Source organism: Morone saxatilis, unplaced genomic scaffold (assembly GCF_004916995.1).
Source record: "Morone saxatilis isolate NCDOM2014 unplaced genomic scaffold, NCSU_SB_2.0 Contig14, whole genome shotgun sequence".
NCBI lineage: Eukaryota > Metazoa > Chordata > Actinopteri > Moronidae > Morone > Morone saxatilis.
Window position 1 is genome coordinate 11,011,220 of NW_023339696.1, and position 17,993 is coordinate 11,029,212.

The window sequence follows — 17,993 nt, forward strand, 5'->3', positions numbered from 1 at the left end:
GTTTTCTTGTTTTCTTGTTTTCTTTTCTCTGTCGATAAAGACACACACGCACGCGCCCTTTTGTTGTTATGACTACGGGGTCGTAAATCCGCCATGTTTTACCTCCTCGCAGCGGCGTTGCGACAGAGACGGAGAATTCGAACGACATGAATGTAGAAAATAATCATACGGCAGAAACAGACAGGGAGCAAACGAAGGACGGCAACGAGACGATCACCATTCAGACTACACTGGGAGACGAAGGTCGGTCCTCTTCCTCGCTCAAACGACACTGAAATGTTTATCAAATATTGTGTTTGGGGCCTAGCTAACTTCCTCCGTCGTGAAATGTTGCTAGCAGCTAGCTGCCATTAGCAACGACGTTAGCCAGTTTGCCTCCTCGTCGCAGCTTTTGCTCAGATTACAAGTCCAGCCTGTTTGCGGTCTTTAGAGAGGTTTGCATGGCGGTAGCTGACAGCACAAGTGTTCGTGGCTTTGTCTCATGCTGTAAATGTTTATTTTTATTTGTATTATTTGTATTTTTCTAACCCGTGCTGTCAGATGAAGATGTGCACAAGTGCGGCCGCTGTCAGACCGAGTTCTCCACGCTGGAGGCTTTCATCCAGCACAAGCTGCAACACAACTGCAGACGTGTGGAGGCACGGGAGGCGAGCAGCCAGGATGTCATTCAAGAGGTATGGACTGTGGTGCACAGGGTTATATCCAGTAAACACAGCAAACAGCAGAGGAAGAACCAAATGTTGATATCTTACATTTTGGCAGGTTACTGCAGCCAATGGAAGTTCTTCTTCAGACGTGAAAACAGCTGATGGTGCGTCCTTAGATGAACCACTGAAGCCCTTTAATGGTGGGTAAACATTATAACTGCAGCTAACTATATGTTAGCAATTCATTTGCCAGTTATTTTCTATTATTTGTCAAAAAATAGTAGTAGAAAAATCCTATTATAGTTTTCTGAAGGTGACCAATTGCTTGTTTTATCCAACCATCAGACCAGAACTGCAAGACGTTCAGTTTACTCCTGTATATGTCAAATACAGGAATAAAGTCCACACATTTGCGAAGCTGTGATCAGCAAATGTTCAGTATTTTTGCTTGAAAGATGACTAATAGGTGAAGATTACTTTTGTTGCTCGTCCAATCAATCAGTCGATCTGCGTGTTTTTCCCACAGATGAAAGCGGTGGGCTGTTGGGTCGAGGTCGCAGGAAAAAAAACGTGCCGCCTAAAGTCACTGACCAGTCAGATGGGACTGAAGGATCCATATCTGACAACGCTGACAGTGACAAGCGTGTTTACAAAGTCAACGGAGAGGGACGCTACATTTGCCAACTTTGTGAAAAGACATTTAAAACAGTGAGTCATACTTTTTCAGTTTTGTATGTGTCTTTTATCAGGAAATGTTGGTCATATCCTCTATGAGTACCTGAAATGAGTAACATGAGATTTCCAAATTGTTAGAATTTCTTTTGATACCAGGCACTGTATTTATTTTATTTTGTACTTTATGTTGCCAGCGCTGTCTCTCTAATATGTTCTGTATTCACCCGACAGACCAACATCTTGAGAACTCACATGAAAACTCACAGTGACCAGAAGAACTTCTCTTGTGAACTGTGTGCGACCTCCTTTCGCACAAAAGGCTCCCTGATCCGTCACAATCGTCGTCACACGGGTACAGACAGTAAACCAGGTCTTGAATTGATCTCTTCTAATGAATTGTACCTAATGATAACACTACTTTCTTCCTGTTCTCTTGCAGATGAGCGGCCGTATCGCTGTAACCTATGTGGCCAGTCCTTTAGAGAGTCAGGTGCCCTCACCAGACACCTTAAGGCCCTCACACCCTGCACAGAAAAGATCCGCTTTGTTCAGTACAAGGAGATCTTGGTCAGCAAAGATGGAGTACAAAAAGGTCAGATTTACTCTGCTGAAGCTGTATGACTGTGCTAAAGAGGCAGCTTGATGGTCTTACCAGCTGTAGCTATTGATAGAGAAGTTCACCTTGTAGTACTGTATTAAAGAATACATTTAAAATACCCAAGGAAGTGAGAATCCATTGAGTCACTGACAGGTCTGTGTAAATTGTCCAGGAGTTGAAGATGAGCACGCTGCAGCGGCTGGCCAGCAAGAGGTGGTGGTTATGGAGCAAGAGCCAGAGGAGCAGGGGATGGTAGAGGCTCAGACTGCTGTCGTCAGCGTGGTAGAAGCTGGTTCCCAAGAGGTCCTCCATCAGGTCCACTTTACAATGGAGGTGGATGGAACGACACAGGAGCAGCAGGTGAGGGTTTTAGCTAAAGAAAGCTCTTTGAAAATCTCTGAAAATGCTGTTTAGTATTGTTTTTCAATGATGCATAATATGATTTTGCCTGTAACCCTCAGTCAACCTGTTCTGTTGACCTGTTGCTCTGCCTCTGGCCAGGTCGTGGTAGAGCAGTCTCAGGCGGAGGCCCTGGCGGCTGCTGCAGCAGCAGGTGACAATCTCATATGCCAGGCCATTATCAACTCTGGCATTGCACTGGGGACAGAGGAAGCTGTGATTGAGGAGACCTCGCAGGCAGACGAGGAGACGAGTAAAGTGGATTCTGACTGTCCTGATGCCGAAGAGAGTATCGCCGAGATTCAGATTAAAGAAGAGTTTGTGGAGATGGAGGCAGAGGTAAGGAAGATAGAAAATAGGGATGTCGTCTGTTTTTTTCCAGAAGTTGTGACTCGTGTGTGTGTGTGGTACCCACCGAAAATAGACAGTGAGGATCTCTTCATAGTCATATACAGTCATATACAGTTTTAGTGTCTATATCTGTAAAATATGTCAGACAAAAATTATTCTTTTAACTCAACACCACCTGTATCTGTTTTAGATCAAAATCTCTAGAGAAGGCTACATTTTTGTATTGTATTTATTAAAGGCAAACTCAGCTCCGTTCTTGCTGGAGATGTAAGGCTGCTGTGGCTGAGTTGCAGAACACACTGTGCTTCTGCAAAGAGTTCCACACTTTGCTGCCAGTTACATTCAGCATCGGGGAGGAATGATTAATTCATGTTTTATTTTAGGGTTAAGAAACAGAAAAGCTGTCAACCACTGATAGAAACTGACCTGATAAGTTCTGGTAATATTTGAACTCGTTCTCAGAAGAGGTTTTGCAATGATTATTTGCACACAGAATTATTTTTTTAATGTCTTTCTGCCTGTCGTTCTTTTGTTTTTGTTTTTTTGCAGGAAGCAGGTGATGGAGATGATCAGACACCCTCAAAACTGCACACGTGTCCTCACTGTAATCGCTCCTTCAAGGGACAGAATTACTTCCGCTTTCATGTCAAGGGCCATTTGGGTATGTATAACTACTAATGATGACTCTCAGCATCACTGTACCTCCTATCTTACTGTTTAATCCTGTTAACCAACTTTTTTCAAAATGTGAAGCAGTTGATGGGACACTGACCCCTTTCAGAAAAGAATACATTGGAATTTCAAGAACTTTTTGATAGATATTTAATTTTTCTCTGTGTCTGTATGCAGGTTACAAACCCTTTAAGTGCACACTGTGCCACAAGGAGTTTCTGACTGGTTACCTGCTGAAGAAACACATGGAAGTGCATGTCAGTGAGAGGAGGTACAAGTGTGGCGAGTGTGGCAAGCTGTACAAAACCATTGGGCATGTACGTGAGCACATGAGGGCCCACTCGGATGAAAGACCCTACCGCTGTAGCAGATGCAACAAGGGGTACAAGACCAAGGTAATTTTGTAGATATTAAGATTTTGTCTTCTATTGAACTCTCTGCTTTTATTTAATTGCTTAGTTTGTCCTCACCACCACAAAAGCATTCCAGTGGCTTCTCTAACGCATCTCTTTGTCTTGCTCAGAATGCCTTGCAGGTGCATCAGCGGACCCACGGTGATGAGAAACCTTATGTGTGTCAGTACTGCTTGAGGGGCTTCAGGGAGAAAGGTTCTCTAGTGCGACATATCCGCCACCACACTGGAGAGAAGCCTTTCAAGTGCCCAAAGTGCAGACGAGGCTTTGCTGAGCACGGGACTCTCAATCGGCATATGCGTGCTAAAGGTCAGTGTGATCAACAGCCAACTAAAGAGCAGTGGAGCAGTGACACACACAGACCTCATAACACAACCTGTGATTTCCACCAGGGGGCTGCCATAAGGATGATTCGAGTGAGCAGCAGGGTGCGGTAACAGAGGAGCAGGCGTCGGTGGACAGCCTCGCTACAGCAGCCATCATCTCAGAGGATCCTCATGCTGTCCTGGTGGAGTTCTCCTCAGTGGTGGCAGACACACAGGAGTACATCATCAAGGTGAGCCACAGGGAAGCAGCGTTCAGAGTAAGTGTGGTTTCTCCCTAGCATCACACATTCAAGGTCCTTTCAAGGGTAAATCGTAAATAGAAATCTTTTGGATCATCACCTCTGTGCCCATCAGTGATGTCATGGCAGGTGTTTCTTATTAGCAGTGAATGGCAGTTAGCTCTCTGATTGAAGAGGTTAACCTAAAGTGCAAAACAATTTTACTCAAATGATCCCATCTGTAGGGAATTGATTGGGCTGCTGATTAGAACCGATCACTTAGCACCAACCCTTTGTCAAGTGCACAGACCTTTCTAGACCATTAAAGAGAGGAGAACTAGTGTTTGAAGTTGAAACTTTACAGAGAAGAGTAACTGCAGACTGTGGCCCTGTTCACACAACTATGTTTGTTTGCATAAAACAGTAAAATTTTATTGCGGTTGTTGTACTTTTTGAACAAGAATGTACTGGTGTTTTTGTTTTCAACCCTGACCAATAAAGCTGCTCTTTTACTATAAATCACAGTTAATTCCACTGTTATACATTAATAATGTTTTTCATCGTGGTCTGTATTTCCAGGGAATATATTACACCAAACTCCCTTTAAGAAATATGACATTCTAACAATTCCTTACGTGTCCAAAACAACACGGAACTCTAGAAACACAAGATGAAGGGCATAATATGTCAACAGTCTTCTTGTCAATTCGGCATCAATTTAATCCATAAAGATAACCTCACTACAGTGTAAGTGGGAGAAGACTGGGTCTATAAAAATAATTATTATTATATCATAGAGCTGGTTGGTGGATTAAATAAATGCAGAATTAAAGACGACGCAAAACACTGTTAATTAACCGCCTATTATTAGACTGTCTGCATTTGATAAGTCAAGGTGAAATTTCATTAAGGAATGAGGTTAAAGCAGTGCCTTATGAGGTCGCTACACTAACGGTGAAGGGCAGAAAGTTAATCTTCAATAACTAATACAACTTATTAATACATTTAGAGTGCTCCTGCCATGGTTTGTATGTTCCAGCTGTGTGTTATGCCTCTTTTATGCGTCATGGATCCCGAAAACGACTGAAACAAAACAGTCGTTTTTCCAAATGTGCATGAGGATAATTTTTACAACGTGTTCTTATGAACGTAGAACTTTTTTAAAACACAAAGGGAACAACTTCCACGATTTTAGCAAAACCGGCCTGTGACACAGGACTGGAAGTACCGACTTCAATGACATTTTTGTATTATTGTGACTGACAGGCGTGATTGTCAATATAAAAACAGCTCATTTGCATCAGTCACTAGAAGTCAGAGTCAGGCACAGTTACTGACAGAGGAGCTGTGATTAAACTGTTTTGCAGAAAAACACAAGTAGATAAACCTATAGAAACAGTTTTTGATGTTTGATGGAATTTATTCATTGTAAAAGAGGCTAAACCAATTACTAACTCTAACACCTCAGATACAGTGTGCTGTTACAGAGTAATTGACCGAAGACAAGACTAGAATTGATCTCTGGCACCGTATGGTCATCTAAGGACTTTACTAATTCTCCTTATTTTTAAGTCAGTGACTTGCATAACATTGTCTCCTTTATTCATGCCTATATTCTAATTCAGGTTATTGTTATCATATCCTCTAGACTCAAACAGAGGAGGACGTGCAGGAAGAAGAGGTTACACTCATTCAAGACAGCCAAAATGAGGTCAGTATACACAAATGAGATCATCTGTAAGATCTACAGCAGTTGCAGAGTGTTAGAATCTCTTTCTTAAATTTGGTTGATACACATGAAACTGTCACATCAGCGCATCTAATAGAGCCTGAATTGCATTTACATTATCTTACGACGCTACTTCTAACTTTTGCCAGATGGGAAACCAAATCATGAAGGTGGTACAGCGGATTGTCAGCCAGTCGCATAGCGCCGGCGGCACGGGCAGCCACCAGATCATTGTGCGCAATATGGCTATGAATGAGGAGGGCGCATCCATCTCTGACTGTGGCGACACCATCACCATCGCTACCCCCGAGAGCCTGACGGAGCAGGTAGCCATGACGCTGGCCTCCGCCATCAGCGACGGCACACTACTGGCCACGGCAGGCACAGTGGAGACGGCGGACGGAACAGTTACTATGGTTACCACAGAGGAAGCAGTGGAGGAGGGAATACAGATGGTGCAGCAGCAAGAGGAATACGTCATCACCTCTCCCGAGGAGGTGGAGATTCAGACTGTCATTGTATGATCGAAGAGGATCCGAACTGTGGACTGTTATAAATGTGGCTCGACTGTACCTGTGTAGCCGATGACTGTAGAGTTTGTATAAGCTTAATGTGTAAGATTTGATTACAAAACAAAAAGGCCAAAGTGTTTATAAGGTTTATAGTTACAGAAATCCAATAACCTGCAAAAAAAAATGTGTGTGTGAAACATAAGGACTGTGTGTGCATGAAGACTAGCTCTATCATGTGCTTAATTTTTGTGGATTGATTTACTAAAATGAAGCACTGTTAATTTATGAACTTTTAGGTGCATACACTATACAGCCTGAGAGAATAACTCACTAGATTAATTTTGTAAGTGTTCATTTTGAGGGCCTGAATTGATGCATATTTTCTTTTTAGGTGGCGCAAACTGAACATGTCTTTGCCTTTTATCTGTTCTGTCTCTTCTTCTTTGCTGCAGTCAAAAAGTGAAATTCCTTCTTTTCTTTTACTACCTAAAGTGGCATCACTTGATTGCAGTTTTCACTTCTGCTCTCTGATGTCAGTGTGTTGAGTTTTGAAACTCTTTATATCCGCTGTGAAATGTGAGGCCCTTTAAAGACTGACCGATCGTGCGTGTGTGCCTGCCTGCTTGAGGCCATTCAGGGAGAGCATAAACCTCCCGTGGTACAGTGTTGCTCTTCTGAGCTGGTCGATCATAAAGCATCGTTAAGCATGACGAATACACCAGACATTAAACATGTGTTCAGTTTACTCGAGCATAGTTTGCATCAAATAAATGCTATTTTCTTATACAGTTGGCTCCCACTTATCTTTGTTGATTTGTTGGTCTTTTTGATTGAGAAGATTGTCTTTCAGTGTTTGATTATTTACATATGTGATCATATTCTATTTGTTTTTGATAGTAAGAGGAATCAACTACATGGAGAGTAACATTTGTCGTGGTTAACCATAACTGAATGTTGCAAAATAATGAAATAATTTACTGGGGTATTTTGATATCTGGTTGTTTCAATCTATCCGTCCATAGTTACATCAGCCAATTTCTTGTCTGTGCTGCTATACTAAGATCATGTAGTAGTATTGTATTATTTTTATCATCCTGTGTAGCAGTCTTATTTATTCTCTTTGTTTTTAGAAGTGTGAGTGTGACCAACATCTCATCATGGGAATACCAGCTGCTTTGAGACCACACACACCTGCCAGGTAAAACACGGCATTCACATCTCCAGCTCCCTCTGGGACACATGGACACACCACAAGGCTTGTTCTGAGTCTAGTTCTAGAGTCATGCTGTTTACCTTGTATTACTGTAGTATTTGCAGTGTTCTGCTAAATTCACTATGTCTGATGGGGCTTGCTGAACTACTGCCTCATTTGGTGTAACCTTGAGCATCTGCAGGCTACATCTCTGTAACTGGTGCTCCAGTACTGAGGTTAACACAGCCGCTATAATCAGAGAAGTGTCCCTGGCTGGTACACCACACAGTTTCTGGGTCAGTCCTCAGCCCTCTGAGAGGGCCCCATCCACATGAGCAACAGAGGAAGACAGAGAGTGAGGGTGGGAGAGAGAGAGAGAGAGTGGGAAAGGTATTTATAGAAAAATGGGGCTTCGCAGTACCTTTTCGTGCAAAGAACCATTTCAGGACCAACTGAGCGTGTCCCAGTTTCTGATCGTAGCTCAGCCATAGGGTTTGGACTGAGGCTGTGGCTGGACCGCCTCACCCAGGATGGAGAGCCTGACTCTCAGACGCTCTCCGCTCTCCTCCGACCTCAGCTGTAGACCGCTGGTTCTCTGAGAACAGGGGGAGGTACTGGCCCAGATAACCTACAGATGTGACCTTTTAGGTACACTTGATTTGCCTTGCTGGGTAGAGGTTTTTGGAGGCAGTGAGCTCAGGTGAGGAGCAGCACAAGGGTGTCCGAGGACACTCTTTGGCTGCGTCGACCTCCAGGTTGGGGGTGCAGGGAGGCTGGCTGGAACGTGCCCTGCCGCAAGCCGGGCAAGGATGAGGCGTTTCCTGAGCAGAAAGGGCCGCTTCTCCCTGCGCCAGAGCAAGTCTGGGACCCGGAGTGCCTCCAAAGATTTCTGTGAGTCTGTTTATCTGAATCATAGTTTTTACAAGTATTTCATTGTTTCGTCTGCTGGAGGTAAGATAAAGAGAGTGAAAAGGAGCTGAAGCTGAGATTGTGTATCTGGGGCGCAGGCTGGGGAGAATAGGACAAAAGGAAGTCTTGACAATCCTCTGAGTGCCGCTTCTGTTCTGGTTGGGAGAAAAGATTACACTTCCATGTCACTGATTTCCCAATCTATTTTACATCAATAATGAGCTGCAGTTTGCTGTTAACTCTCAGCAAGCTGACACCAAATTCTGTGGCTCTTTTGAGTCTTTGGATTTGATATATGTTTTATTCACTCCGCCACATCTCACACCCTGAATATGTAGCCCTGTGCTCCAGTGAGATCTGATTTGTCTTTTTTTTTTTTTGCATTGAAGGAGATCTGACAATTCTACTTTTCTCAGACTTATTTTCTCACTTCTCGTGCACTTTTTTGTTGCTTTTCTTACTTCCTGTCTCTAATTTTGTCTTTGTCTGTTTGACTTCTCCTCTGTCTGTCTTTCTAAGCCTCTGATCAAGTACAAAAAGAAAAACAGCAGTTTGGTACTGGTGGTTTGATGGATGACTGCTTGCAATTGTTTGTGTATCTGCAGTTTTATTATGGATCTTATGTAAGTGTGCTCTATTAGATTTCCCAGTGTCAAGTTTCTCCTTCTAATTTTGCACCTTGGAGTTATTTCCTCATATGATAAGATAAAAATCATTGTTGATGGGAGTGGCAGCACCGCCTTGACTTGAGGCAATCGTGTCTCATCAAATTGCTTACATTCAGGTGTTTTCTGCTTTTACAAGGAAACCTGACATAAACACAAACAGTAGAATCAGTGAAGTCTCTAATTCTGCCACATTTACTGTAAATAACCTTGTAAAGGGGACAAGGGGTATGGAAAAACTGTCAGCAAGCACAAGCATTGTGCTTGTGCTTGGGTTTTCATTTTGTGATCCAGAATATGAAGAAAAGTGGACTGACCAATCCCTATAAATGTCCTACATATGTCTTTGACATATCCAGATGGCTGTAGATGACAGGAGATGAAGTCAAGTGAGCCTGTTGGGACACTGCAGTAGAATGAGGCCAGTGACCAGGGGAAGGCCATACTGTTCAACATGTGGGCTAGATACCAACAGTCCGAAATAACCACCTTCACTCTATTTTTTTTCCTTTTTAATGTCATTCAATTTAGAGAAATCCATCAATCTAAAAATGCTTTTTGATGTGACTTCTGGGTCTTTATATTTGTTGCTTCATGAAATAGACCAGTTGTACTTGCTGCTACCCCTAGCCACCACTGAGTTGCCCTATTTAAACCAGTGGACCATTTGACCTCCATTTCACAGCTCACAACCTGCTCGTCTGTATGAGCAGCTTGCACCAGATTAGCAATGCTCCTGCACACTAATATGACATACATATCCTACAAGCAGTAAAACATGTCACCTTCCAGTTGTAAAAAAACGTACCTATTAAAGTCCAAGCCGACACATCATTCTGGCCATTTTCCAAGTTTTATCTTCTGTCCGTTCTCCAGACCTCGGCCTCCCAGCCACAAACCAGAACTGGCCGGAGGCGTTCGGCTTCCGACTGGGTGGCACTGGGCCCAGCTACATCCTGTCTGTGGTAGAGGGCAGTAGCGCCTACCTTGCTGGCCTGCAGCCCGGGGACCAGGTGGTGGACATTGAGGGCCAGGATGTGACCAACCTCAGCACACCGGCACTGATTGCTCTGGCTCAGACCCTCAAGACGGTGCCACCCAGCATCGGAGTGGTGTCAAGGATAGAACAGGTCAGCTTGACGCCCAGTAATTGACCTTTTGTGCTTTTAATTGGTTGAAAAACACTAAAAACACACCTAACATTCAGCTCTGCAGTGATGAAAACAGCACTGAGGTGGCAACCATGCTTTTTTCCCCCCTTCCTCAGATAGACATCACCCCTGGCCCAGATGGCCGTTTTGGCTTCACCATCGTTGGAGACAGCCCTCTGATGGTAGAGGACTGCATGCCCAACGGTCCGGCTGGTCGCAGTGGCCTTAAGGCCGGGGACTACGTCATGGAGGTCAACGGCATACCGGTGAAGCACCATGAAACGGCGGCAGCCATGATCAAAGCAGCTCAGGGCCGACCTCTGCGTCTGGGCGTGCTCAGCATGGCCCGGCGGCCGAAGCGACTCAGCAGCAGCATGAGGGTGCTGTCGCAGAGTGGGGACAGCATCAGGGAGAGTCGCGCCCACAAGGCCATGGAGTTCAATAAGAAAGTGGGTGTGAAATAGAAATAAATTTGACCTGTGTTTACTGCATGTTTGTTTAATTTTCTACATTCATGTCTGTGCATGTATTTATGCGCCAGGTAGAGGAAGTGCTAGGAGAGGAACCAGATGTTAAGGAACAGCTGTTTGAGGTGCTCAAGCAGTACGCTGCCGAGAGGGATGTGGAGACTCTGGCTGAGGCCCTGCCCGACATCCTGATCACGGAGGATCATCAACAGTTGATTGACAGTGTCAGGTAGCCAATCAGTTCCTCAGATATGAATATAGAAACAGACTTACAAACGTTTCTGTGTGCCTGTTGTGTATGTTTTGTTTAAACTCACTAGGAAGTCTTTTAGTCCTCATGTAGTGATTAAAGAAGCCTTGTCAGATACAAGAGAATTTCTTAAAACCGTCTCTCCCTCTGCACTAAAACAGATTTCTTTGCAATACTAAATAAAAATCAGGGGAAAATTCACTGTAAGACAAAGTTCTGCTGCAGTGGTGGTTGTGGTGATGCAACCAGGACAGTTAATGAATGTTTTACAGTCAAAACTCCCAGAGGGTGTATGTGCTTCTGAATTTACAGTTGCATGTTCATCCCTTTGTGCATTGTTTGGAACTAACTGAGATGCTTATTTGTAGGAGAAGTTACTGTCTAGTGACCAAACAATCACAACTCTTCTTTGACAAGTTTTGTTTGGACTGTTCATTATTAAATATGTAGTGCCAAAAACATCAGTACATTGCTGGATTTGAGCAACACTTTAACTGTAAAACATTGTGGGAACACATCTTATCAACAGCCTCATGACACACTCCAACTTATGCAAATTGTGTCTCAATAAATTATTAACCTTTTTGGGAAAAAAAAAAAAAAACACCCAAAAATCTAAGTCTATCTCAATCCAAGGGAATAAAGTCTGGAAATTAATATTCAGCAAGGCTGTAGCTTTGCTGTAGCTATATTTCAAAATGTTTTCTTGTATTCATTGCTTTTGAGAACACTTGTAAAAGTGCACCAGAGAGTCATCGTCCATTGTGTCTTCTAGACTGTTCAGCTATAGTTCAGCCTTCCACAACAATATAGGCACAGTGAGGGAGCTTCTTAATTGCCCCATGAAATCAATATTTTTGAAACTCTCCCTCTCAGCATTTTACTGTAAAATGTGGCAGAGATGTACATCAAGAGCACATGTCATTGGCCTAATGTCAAGCACTGACTGCTGCCCTTGGTTGCTTGAAAGTCACTTGTGTTTCTCCCCTCAGTTATAGTACACAAAAGAGAAATTCACAGCTGTATATTGTATTTCTTCCTCGTCAGCACTGATTGGAAAATCAAAACCCAATACACAATACCTCTGCACACACTTGCAATTTGTTCTGTCAGTTCCCTCCCCTCTTCTATCTTACCCTCTCACTTTGACTTTCACTCTGTTGGTCTCTTTCTTTCCTTCGTTTCTTCCTGTCAGCTGTGATGCACTCTTTGATACACGCACCAATTTTTTCAGTCGATCACATCACTGGATGCTCCTTATTCCCTCCTCTGCATGCAGCTCTCAGCCGCTACAGCCAGTTTGCTGCTGGTGGTTGAGATCTGCACACATACAGTACGCAAAACAGAACAACATGCAGATGCTTAGGCTGCATGCACGCAGCTCTGTTTCTTACATGCACAGGGTCCTTGCCTTGAAGTTCAATGCTGGGAGAAATAATGAATTGCTGCCTCAGGTGAGTACTGAAAAACTATTTGGCATTGTGCATTTTGTAACAGTTATAGCATGTAACATGTCATCAAGTTTGGTGTCAAATAGTGTTCTTTGGTGTCAGTCTGACATTATTATTTATAATTGGTCATGAAGTAAGCTGTGAGTGCAGTTGACTCATTCTATAGTTGCAATCTCGTAACAGTCAATTAGCATTCAGTCCAGTGACTCATTTTTGGGGAGTAACCTGTTCTCCTTCCAGCAAGAAAACAAAGCTGTTGTCCAGCCATCTCAGTTTCCTCCGACACAGCTGTCTCTATCACAGCACTGATAGCACATTTCCTTCCTTAGAAAGCTGCCTGTAAAAATGCTTTGTAATGTTTGTTGAGTGCCATTAATTATGCATTAGCTGGATCCATAGAGGACTGGGTACTGTTTTTCTCACCTTTAGGCTGTGAGAGAAGTACAGTAACTCCCCAATTCTCTCTTTAGATAAATCTACTTCAGAAAGCTGTAGTTACCCATTATTCCACCCTGGTGTGTTAAGTTTAGTTGTGCTGCCTGTGACCTTGGCAGGCTTTCATATGCAAAGTTTCTCCTTTTCTCTTTCTGTTCTCTTGTTGTTATTATTTTTATTATTTTTAGTGCTGTAATTTTCTTCATTTATGGCAGTGAGGCTGCAAAGATCTTAAAGGGTATTGATGGGTTAGCATTCTCCTAAAATTCCAGGTTTGGAACAGCGCTTGATTTTAACAGCAGAATCCGGTGATCATGTTTCTGTTGCAGGAGCCTCAGGGAGTGTTTTGCTTCCAGGTTGTCTGCGAGCCATGCCTCAGGGTGGTGTAAATGGCTGCTTCTGACAATGAGATGTCTCAGGCAACTGGGGAGAAAATGTAATGTGGAAGTTCTCTGTTCTTGGGGAAATGTGTTGCTGATGACATTCTTAATAGGTGTGTTTCAATTGGCACAGTCATTATTGTTGCCCAGAAGATAAATCCTCATGATTTTAAGTGATGTTATGAGTTTTCCTAAAGCACCACCAGCAGCAAGTTTTTGTTTATCCTGAAAAATATCTTACCAACTGTTGGATGGATTGGCACAACATTTGATTCAGATATCCATGGTTCCCATATAATGAATCTGAATGACTTGGGTGATCCCCTGACTTTTCCTCTGGTTGCCACCATGAGGTTGACATTTGTGGCTTTGAGTGAAATGTCTGGAAAACTATTGGATTGCCATGACATTTGGTGAACACTTTCTTGCTATCATCAGGTCCAGTATTTCAGTTTATGACTAAACATCTGCAAATCTAATGACAATCCCCTCAGCCCTAGCAATACTTACCTAACTAACTAACGAATGTGGTAAACAGCCTGCAGCATGTTAGCATTGTCATTGTGAGCATGTTGCTAAGTAAGCACTGATATGTAGTTCAAAGTACAGCCTCACAGAGCTGTTACCGCGGCTGTAGACTTAGTCTTGCTGAAGTTAAGATGCAAAGTAGTAGTAACTAGTAACTATAGCTCCTAATCACAGTGATCTGAACAGTTGCTATAACTAAGAAAATATAAAACAACATATCATATAAGAGAATCACAAGCTGGGTGCCAGTGTTGTCGTTTGAGGTGTGGAGAATCAATTTGTCTGCCACTGAAGCTCAATCTCTCTCTTTTATTTACTCGCTGTCTCCGCCCCCTATTTCTCTCTCCCAATCTGTCTCTCTCCCTCTACCTCAATCACTGTCAGTTAGTCACACACTCACACACACACGAGAACTCTCCACCCACCCCACCCAGTCTAACAATGAGAGGTCTCGTATCAGAGGATGTGTGAGGTGTGTTTAACAGGGTTATGAAGTTATTTCTTTTGTATGCCTTGTAAAACTTGACCAGCTGGGCCACACTCTGCTCAGTCTGCTACTGTCCCCTCTCCGATTTGCCTCGCCCTCCCACAGGATGTGTTCTATTTTTAAGCAGCCTATTTCTTTTAATAAATCCTCTCTTAGGTTTCTGACGCACTTGCCAGTGTCGATTCTTAAACGGCTCTAAAACCCAGGGGTTAGAGAGCACTTCAACACTTGAAAGTTATGCAAAAGATTGTGTATCTGGCGTGTCATTAGAGACAGCCTTGGAACGCCTATTAGCTCTTTTGTTCATTCCGCTCTGCAGTGTTATGGTAATTGAATGTAATTATAGTGAACTGGAGGCCTTTGTCTGATACTGTATGTGTATATATACTTCAAAGGTATGAATTAATTAGACTGATGCATTCTCAACTATTAAGTATGCAGTGCAGTTTTTTTTCTTCACCATAGTTTCTCTGTCTTTTGCAAATGTTTTACGAATCCGTCAGGTTATTTGGGGCTGGAAATGCTTGGAGACATTTGGAGAGATGCTATCATACATGTAGAAACATAAGCTGTGGACGCTGCTAGTAGTCACATGTCGCGCAGACACGACTGTCAAAGCTTCTCTCCGTTCACTGATGCACATTGTTGGTTCTTGCACACTCACGCAGTCATGGTGCTGACCTGCCTATGAAATTCCACTGGGGCTCTTCTCACTTCTCCACTTCTTTTCTCTCTCCCTCCTCACTTACTCCTCTGTTCATCTCATTCTTCCCTTCCTCCTCCAGTGAGGGAAGAGAAGATTTGTCACTCACTTACCTCTTACTGCCGAATGATGGACGACTGAGTGATGAGGATTACCCTTTAAGTGTGACCAAGAAGACTGCCTCGTGGTGACCTTGACCCCTGGAGTGGTTGGAAGGAAGAAGGGGACAAAAGATGGGAACAAAGGAACAACACTCCCCCAAACTTGAAGTTGGAGAACAGCTGATGATGCTACCTGAGGATGTTTTGGAGGTGTGGAGGGATGTGAACCACTCATACAGTTTGCTCCCTCCCTCTCTCTCCTTCTCTCTCTTTCTTCATCTGGCTGCTTTCCGAGCCTACAGCAAGCTCTTTTGAGATCCAGGACACCTTCCCTTTTCTCATCTTCTTCCCCCTTTGTCCGGGAGAGTTTGTTTGTTCAAACTAGATGGGGACTCACGGAGATAGAGGAGAGGCATTTGCATTGCTTAACTGAGCTCAGGCACTTCCTCAAAGCCCCAAAGAGCCATGGGAAGGGATAGGAGCCTTTCCAGACACTTTCGGTATGGCACTTTTCCTTTGATCTTAGCAGTGTTCGCTGTGCTTTGTGTTGTTTGTGCTGACTTGTATTTGGAGTTGCTGAAGTTTTGTTGTGTAACTGCTTTGTGTTTTTTTTCATCAAGGTTTGTATTGATAATTTTTTTTACACTATTTGTCAGCATGTAAATATCTGAAAATCTGTGCTGTCCCTAAATTTGACTCCAGCATGGGAAACGTAATGAGCAAACTGCTAGATTTAGGCAAAACTCAATTCTGCTACTAGTAATAATTCTTTCCTGTTATGTTCTTGGCTTTTTAATTCCACTTGGTGTTTCAAACAATGCTTTGTGTTTGCGAATTCATAACTGGCCCAGCTGTCGAATTGGCTGATCAGAAGTGGGTTTGATAATAATGGCTCTTGCAATGAGTTTCCCAGCTGATTGCAATTGTCATTCATCCCTCTGTGAGCTCTGTCCTTGATCCACCCCTCCTTCATACCTAATTATAGACTCCTCTCGCCCTCCTTATAATTGAGGGCACCCCGAGGCCTACATCCAACTTCAATGGAGGAAAGATATGAAGTTTCTGCTCATGTGTTTTGGCTGGGTTGCAAGATTTGACAAGTGAAATACTCTTTGACTGAGATTATAACATGACAGAGGTGTTTGAAGTGATAGTTAATAAAATTATTAATAAAAAATCAGTAGTTCATAGACTGAGCCAGGACCTGTGACTACCATATGTATACACAATAAGTGGCCCCATTCTGTTAAGTTTTCCCTATCTGCCATTTGTCCACGCAACCATGGTGATGTATGAGTGTTGTTTGGGAAAGTTCTGTGGCCTACATAGCCTGTAAGCGGAGACTAGCTTGCCTCATTCCCAACAGTTACACGACCCTGGCCTAGAAAGAGCTCTAGTTCTCCACTTTCGCTCTTTTCCTGTCTCTGTCATATTTCATTGCTTGTGTCTTCATATCGATCTGCAACTCTTTCTGACACTCTTCATTTCAATTCATCGGTTCTGACAGCTTGTCTGCTTGTCAGTCTTACTTTCGACAACTTCTGTCCCTCTCGTTGTTCACTCTGCCTGTCTAAGTTTCCCTTTTTTTATGCTATTTAATGTTGTGTTATGTCTCTAACAAGAGTCATCGTAGTTCTCTTGCTGACCGTCAAGATCAGAGAAATTGATAGCAGGATGATGTCAGATGAACACATTGCAGTGCTCTGGGGAAGTTTTTACTTTTTGCTGCATGAACAAACCATGCACTTAATCACTGTCACTGTATTTAAATGGCTGTCTCAACAGTAAGCGAATTAAATGGCATGTATCAAAGTGAGTACTGATAAAGTTTCTACACACAGAGGCATCTTTGCCTTTTTCAAACAGACTCACATGTTTTTATACATAATTAATTGGGCAAAAGTGGCACATTTTCTCACAATCTCTGCAGCTTGAGAACAGGCAGGACTCATAATCTATAGTTTTAAGAGACAATTAATCAAGATGATGAATTTTTTGTTTTTCACCCTGCCATCAAACACTACCATTTCTTTCAATACCACTTCTCTTGTCCACAGTACATGGTAGGTCTACTGATGGGATAGAGACTATCCAAACCCAGACAGATATGATTGTATATCATCATCATAATTATAGTAAACAAAAGTCTGAGTTTAACATAGAGAATAAATAAAATGGGACCCATGACAGATCTCTGTGGAACACCATATAAAGAATGAACTGTCTTTGACAGATGTACATAGTTGTTAAAACAATGTCACATACTGCCAGAGAGTCCCAGTAACTGTTTCAGTCTTTCTAATAGTGTGATGGACAGTTTTGAAAGCAGTGATGAGATCAAGAAACATAAGGATGCACAGAGCTGTTCTTGCTGTGGCAAGTAGCAAGTAGGTCTTGAGTTAGGGCTGCAGTTACTATGATCAGAAGCATCCACATTATGCTTATTTAAAAGTGTCTCAATTAGTACATATTACATTTTTTTTTTACTTATTATGATGCAGCCTGTGGTTGTGGTTGCTTATGACACAAGCAGTACCTCCACAGTTGAGTTATCCAGAAACATGACGTGCTAATCAGGCTGCACACACTCACACACAGGGAATCAGCAGTTAACTTGCTCTCCTGTAATGCATGTGTTTGACTCCACAGGGTGGACAAGGGGAATTGTGGAAGGGACAAACTGTGCTGTTGGTGCGTTGCTATTGACTCAGTATCTGTTTGGGACATTTATACT

General features: G+C 42.9%; 2 protein-coding genes across 2 annotated transcripts in view; both read left to right on the top strand.

Moving 5' to 3' along the window:
- The first annotated feature begins 90 nt into the window (after positions 1–90).
- On the top strand, positions 91–7,326 carry e4f1 (E4F transcription factor 1). The gene is made up of 14 exons (XM_035655049.1): positions 91–243; positions 541–674; positions 763–847; positions 1,174–1,355; positions 1,554–1,674; positions 1,762–1,914; positions 2,093–2,280; positions 2,422–2,658; positions 3,220–3,331; positions 3,520–3,737; positions 3,866–4,064; positions 4,148–4,311; positions 5,948–6,010; positions 6,178–7,326. Exons 1-14 carry the CDS (start codon positions 147–149, stop codon positions 6,550–6,552), a joined length of 2,328 nt encoding a protein of 775 aa, XP_035510942.1. The 5' UTR covers positions 91–146; the 3' UTR covers positions 6,553–7,326.
- Positions 7,327–8,541: 1,215 nt separating this feature from the next.
- grid2ipa (glutamate receptor, ionotropic, delta 2 (Grid2) interacting protein, a) overlaps positions 8,542–17,993 on the top strand; it is a 26,085-nt gene continuing 16,633 nt past the window's right edge. The window contains exons 1-4 of the mRNA XM_035655086.1: positions 8,542–8,623; positions 10,183–10,436; positions 10,574–10,906; positions 10,999–11,153. Coding sequence (XP_035510979.1) covers positions 8,542–8,623; positions 10,183–10,436; positions 10,574–10,906; positions 10,999–11,153 — 824 coding nt within the window. The remainder of the gene's footprint in view (positions 8,624–10,182; positions 10,437–10,573; positions 10,907–10,998; positions 11,154–17,993) is intronic.

Coding starts and splice junctions, on each gene's coding strand:
- e4f1 (XM_035655049.1), top strand. CDS start 147: ATGAATGTAGAAAATAATCATACGGCAGAAACAGACAGGGAGCAAACG. Junction 1,675..1,761: donor TCACAATCGTCGTCACACGG/GTACAGACAGTA, acceptor GTTCTCTTGCAG/ATGAGCGGCCGTATCGCTGT. Junction 1,915..2,092: donor CAAAGATGGAGTACAAAAAG/GTCAGATTTACT, acceptor TAAATTGTCCAG/GAGTTGAAGATGAGCACGCT.